Genomic DNA, 6,141 nt, shown 5'->3' on the forward strand with positions numbered 1-6,141 from the left:
CCTACACATGATCCATATCCCTCCGTTGTCTGCATATCCATATGCCTATCCAAAAGCCTCGTAAATGCCTCAATTGTATCTGCCTCCACCAACACCACTTCCAGCAGGTTCTAGGCACCTGAAACTCTGTGTTATAAACTGACCACGTTGGTTTCCTCCGGGTGAACCAGTTTCCTCCCAAATCCCAACGACGTGCAGGTTAGCAGGTCAATTGTCCTTTGTAAAATTGTCTTTAATGTGTAGGGGAGTGATAAGAAAGTGGGATAACACAGACCTAGTGTGAATTGGAGATCGTTGGTCGATGTGGACTCAGTGGGCCGAAGGGCCTTTTTCTATGCTATATCTCTGAACTAAAAAAAACTAAAAGTAATTTAGCTCCACTGCTGGCATTTCACTTTCCCACACACAATCAATGACCAGTATTTCATTAGGTATAAAGTGCTTTAGAATATCCGTGCGTGTGTGTGTGTGCGCGCATGTGTGGTCAGGCACTACTATCCTCCATAACTTAATGTCTGCATTACACATGATGAAAGTCCACTTGCGGGAAGCAATGAGAGATATCTGTCACCCGAGGTTGTACTGCAGTTAGTTGCTTTAAATGGGGGAAGGGTGCTTTTGGGGGAGGATGCAGAGAATGCCCTGGTTCCAAAGGTGTGTTGGGGCCACTGACACTACCACTACCAGGTAAACATTGACATGGTGCAAATGATTAACTTGTGTGTTTATTAATCCCTGAGGACCTTGCTATCACAGGCACATAGCCTTGTCCCAACAGAAGCCTGGACATACTGTTGGAGTGTGCAGACACCGTTGCACTCTGCCCTCCAGTTTCTAGATTGCACATTTTTAGTCAGTGTGCTTCTTTTGAAATCAGCATTAACCTAGGATTACAACACAGTGGCAGGTTATATCTGTGTTACAAATTTTAGACCCATTCTGGATGTTCTCGTGGGTTGAGAACTGTTAGTTATTTATTAAGCTGAGACTGCATGTCTTTTAATCAGGAGTACACTTATTTCACCCAGTTCCATGTAATATGACCCAAAGGTCTTAACAGTATGCACCACATACCTATTTGCCGTACGTCTAGAAAACAAATTGATGGGCACTCTAACTCTTCTATTTTGTTTCCAACTCAAAACATCTGTATATGGTTCACGATGCCATCATTGTTTCTGTCCTTCCCCAAATCTTTGTGTCAGTGATTAGCACGTTTTCAATCAGAAACCTCTCTTGCCCCAGCCCCAGCACAAAGTCACAAAGCTGTACAGCATGGAAACAGGCCCTTCAGCACACCTTGATAATGCTGACCAAGTCGGAGTATTGGGCTAGTTCCATTTGACTGCACTTGGCCCATGGTTCACAAAACACTTCCTATCCATTACTCTTCCTATCCAAAGATAGACACAAAAAGCTGGAATAACTCAGCGAGACAGGCAGCATCTCTGGAGAGAAGGAATGGGTGACATTTTGGATCGAGACCTTCAGTCTGAATATGGGTCTCGACCTGAAATGTCACTCATTCCTTCTCTCCAGAGATGCTGCCTGTCCTGCTGAGTAACTCCAGCTTTTTCTGAAGAAGGGTCTCGACCCAAAACGTCACCCATTCCTTCTCCCCAGAGATGCTGCCTGTTTAAACCAGCATCTGCCGTTCCTTCTTACACACCCTTCCTATCCAGCTTTGTTTAGTGAATTGAATCACATTCCACATTTAAGGTTGCTAAGCACACCAACGTCGTCTAACTATGATTTGGTGTCGAGAGGTTTCAGTTCTATTCACAAGTTAATTTAACATCAAACTAAAAATCTAAAACAAACTCTTGAATATCTTCTGTTTGGGGTAAAAATATTTAAACAATAATCTACTCTCTAAAAATAAATGTTGGCTCTTGTAAGTGCTGTATATAAAATTCAACAAACACAAGCAACTGCAGAAAAAAGGAATTGTAGATGCTGACTTACAAAAAATACATAATGCTGGAATAACTCAGCGGGTCAGGCAGCATCTCTGAAGGGCATGGATATGCGACCTTTCAGATCGGTACCCTTCTTCAGAGGCAAGTAGAGTCCCAACGTGAAACATCACCTATCCATGTCCTCGAGAAATGCTGCCTGCCCCGGTGAGTTACTTCAACGTTTTATTTTTGGGGGGTATTGCAACTGTGCATTCCTGTGGAGTTGGCTGCTCTACCAGTTAGGAGATATAATCTATGTTAGCTCTGAAAAGGCTAAAGTTTGGTTAACGGCACCTGAAACAGGTGGTGAATTCATTATTACAAATCAGGCAATACGCAACAATGTCATTAAGCCTCATCAATGGAAGGCAGCGTGCCCAATGGTAGGAGCCATGGAAAATTTTAATATACAAGAGAGTAGAATTGGAAGAGACCTTTGGGTTTAGGGCAGGTCATTCTGGTGATTAGAATGCTTTGTGTAAGGAGTTCAGGCAGCTGTAGTCACCATACCACCTCCCTCATATCCATCCAAGGATGACAGCAGCCCTTCCAGGTGAGATGGAGGTTCATGTGCACCTCCTCTAACCTCATCTACTGCATTCAGTGCTCCTCATTTGGCCTCCTTTACATCGGTGAGACCAATTGTAGACGTGGTGATTTTTTTCGCTGAACACTTGCGCTCAGTTCGCCAAAGCCTACTGGAGCTCTGAGTTGCTCACCATTTTAACTCCCCATCGCATTCCCATGCTGACCTTTCTGTCCTGGGCTCCTCCATTTACCAATTTCAGGTACCTAACCCACAAACAACCCCTCCCCTTTCCCCCCTCACCCCCCCCCCCCCGACCGGCTATTGTCCCCTGTGCTTCACTTGAATGTGCACCCATTTCTCCCTATCCACCATATTCCTTCCCGACCACACTTCCCACCTCTTCTATCATTATCTCACGTTTTTGTCATATCAACTCTGGCCTATGTCCAGCCATCTGCCAATCCAACCCCTCCCCACTCCCCCCACCTGAATCCATCTATCATTGTCCAGGATTTCTTTTGCCCCCACCTACCTTTCTCACGACCCCCCCTCACTCTCTACAATTAAACTGCAGAACGATCCCAACCCGAAACATTGCCCATCCGTGTTCTCCAGAGATGCTACCTGACCCGCTGAGCTACTTGTGAGAAAACTGCAACCAATACCAATGGCAGTAAGTTAGCTTCTCAAAGGACGTTTCTCCTCTCTGGTACCCTAGCTCAGCCACATATCATTTGTTGTCTTGATTCGTTCCTTAACTACATCACCTGCAATGTACTAAAGGTTTTTCTAAACGTCTGATTATGTTTTGTTTTCCATTGCAAGCAGGTACCAAATCAAACGTGGAAGAGATTTGTGAGGAAGCCGTGTAACGACGTACAAAGGAAGCCATGGCAGGCAGGACAAGAGGCAGATCTGACAAGACCGTGAAGCTGGCAAGATGAGGGGCACCTGGAGTGGCCATGCAGCTGCGGATGAGAGTGGGACATGCCCGGCGGAGCTGTGTAGCTAGTGGATGAGGGATGGACAGGTGCAAAGAAGCTGTGTAGGTGGATGAGAGAGGGCAGGCGTGGAGAAAATGGGATCTGGCAGGATGACCGTGGGACAAGTATGCAGAAGTCCTACACCAGGCAGATGGGGTGGGGGCGTGTAGAGAAGGCGTGTGCAGGAGGGAGGAGACTGGGGTTTTGGCACAATAGTGCAGTGCAGCCAGCAAGAAGAAGATGGAAATGTGTGGTGTTGGCGAGGTGAGGTCTGATTCATGTGGGGAGGATGAGTCCAAGGGTTTGCATGAGGAAGTTGTATAGCGTTCAGATAAGGGTAACATCCCTTATAGAGAAGCTGTTTAGCTGATGGACGAACACATTGGAAGTAGCCTTGCAGCTGGGGGTATGATGTGGGGACATTCACGGAGAGGCTGTGTAGCTGGGGGCGAGAGGTTGGGACAGGTGGGGAGAGGCTGTGTAGCTGGAGACAGGAGGTGGGAACAGTCATGGAGAAGCTGTATAGCTGGGGCATGAGTTTGGACAGGCATGGAGAAACCATGTAGCTGTGGGTATGAGGTTAGGACATGCATGGAGAAGCCATGAAGCTGGGGATATGAGGTGGGAACAGCCACCGAGATGCTCTGAAGCAGAGGCTCCGAGGTTGGGACAGGCATGGAGGAGCCGTCTAACAGGAGGTGTGTGGTGGAGACTGGCATGGCGAAGCCATGTAACGGGGGATATGAGGTGAGAACTGGCATGGAAAAGTCGTGTAGCGGGTGGGAAACGGAAGGAGAGTTATTGCGTAGACAAGCAAGACATGATAATGGGTTCAACTGGCAGAATGAGGGGCAGGTCCAATGTAACTGTGTAGCTACGAAACAAAGACCAAGTTATTTCAAAGTTTTGAATATTTGAACCAGGACATTAATCTACAGAAGCATCGCTTCATGACATTGGTGCTTATAATTTGTTAATAACCTTCTACTTCAGGAGTAAAGTGTGTGTCCACAGCCATTGGAGGCCCTTTGTCAAGGGACTCCTTCCTGGTGGTCTTTGTTTTCCCGAATAATCTAACACATGGCAGATATATAGCACTTGTGACCAGACCCTGACTGTCAGATAGAAGCACTTAAAGACAAATGTAGCCTTGCAGGGCCTTGTGTTTACAAGGGCCCCACAATATATTTTGGGTACTTTGTATTAAGAAAAAAATCTTTCTAAAGTGTTGTATTATATTTGTATAGAAAGTCATTGCATTATGATAATATGTTCTTAATATATTTATTTACTAATATATTTATCCTCTACCAGGGTGTGTAATGTAACGTGCCTTATAAATGATCAGTGCTGTCACTAACCTGATGGTCTGGCTCTATTCAGATTATGCGCCAATAAATTATTTTCAATTACAAAGGTGAATTGTGTTTGGTTTGTCATAATTCTATCCAATTTCAGGATTCCTGAAATGATAACCCATGCAGAGTGGGAGTCCTGTGATCAGAGTGGAGGTCCTGTGATCAATGGAACGCAACCCTATGGGGTGTAGATTACTTAGTTATACATAGATGCTACAGCACTGAGGGCATTGGTCAATTTATTAAGATTGTGTACAAGTATAAGAAAATGCTTGTGTTGGAAGGAACTGCAGATGGTGGTTTAAACCGAAGATAGACATAGAAAGCTGGAGTAACTCAGCGGTACAGGCAGCATCTCTGGAGAGAAGGAATAGGTGACGTTTTGGGTCGAGACCCTTGAGTTGCCTTTATTATTGTCTCTACTTGCTCCACGAGTAATGTTGGGTTCAGTGGTGCTATTTCTGGACTGGTTAGTTTTCGTCAATTCAGAGTTTGTTGGGTGATACAAAGCCTTCAAGACGATGAGGGTAGCTTGCAGAATCAGAAGATAAGCCATTTGGAGAGTGTCCCATTTCTACCGTGCTTGTAGTCTCATTGGTGGAGCAAATAATTCAGTTAAGTTGCATATGGTGAACCCATGATCAAGTCGAGTCAGGAGGGTTTTAATGTCATATGTCCCGAACAGATCAATAAAATTATTTGAATGAAATTCTGAAGAGCAGACAGCTGACATCCCCAGGTATGTCAATAATAAGGAAGAAAGACTTGAAATACCACTGAACAGAAAAGGTAAAAGGTGATTTCTAAATTACTCCCTTCGTATTTTTGATCTACATCTAGTTCTGATATATTACTTGTATCCATGGTTACATATATTTACCTGTCATCTCTTTGGCTGCTAATGAATTATTATACCATTGTAAACGCTACAGATACTGTAGTCATCTCGTGACTTTTTTGAGTACTGAAAAGACCTCTTATGGAGGTAAAATGACTAAATTAGTGGTTTAAAAATGTTAAACAGATAGAGTGCCCATTAGTTTGTTTGCCACGTTACTGAGCGCTTAATAGATAGGCACTCCTGGTTAAAGCATAGTAATTTGATATGAGAGTGATATAAGCAACAAGTGTTAAGGGAAGAAAATACTCAGCGTAATGGAGGTTTAGGTATAGAGTTGCAGAGAAAGGTAAACCTTACAAGTTGCAAAGACTAACTGTCCTGGCTGGCAGGCATGTTGTGATGACATTTTCAGGAATCGATTTAATGGGGGAAAATGAAGGCTAGGCAGGTTACGCACACTTTTTTGACCAAA

General features: G+C 44.4%; 1 protein-coding gene across 2 annotated transcripts in view; it reads left to right on the forward strand.

The window, feature by feature from the left end:
* Positions 1–4,859, forward strand: part of rnf43 (ring finger protein 43) — a 162,576-nt gene extending 157,717 nt beyond the window's left edge. Inside the window, exon 9 of one of the 2 annotated variants that reach the window (XM_078422480.1) lies at positions 3,313–4,859. In XM_078422480.1, coding sequence (XP_078278606.1) covers positions 3,313–3,359 — 47 coding nt within the window. In that variant the 3' untranslated portion in view covers positions 3,360–4,859. The remainder of the gene's footprint in view (positions 1–3,312) is intronic. The other variant, XM_078422481.1, reaches the window with a different exon arrangement.
* The last annotated feature ends 1,282 nt before the right edge of the window (positions 4,860–6,141 follow it).

This window comes from Rhinoraja longicauda, chromosome 26, assembly GCF_053455715.1.
Source record: "Rhinoraja longicauda isolate Sanriku21f chromosome 26, sRhiLon1.1, whole genome shotgun sequence".
In the NCBI taxonomy this organism is placed as follows: domain Eukaryota; kingdom Metazoa; phylum Chordata; class Chondrichthyes; order Rajiformes; family Arhynchobatidae; genus Rhinoraja; species Rhinoraja longicauda.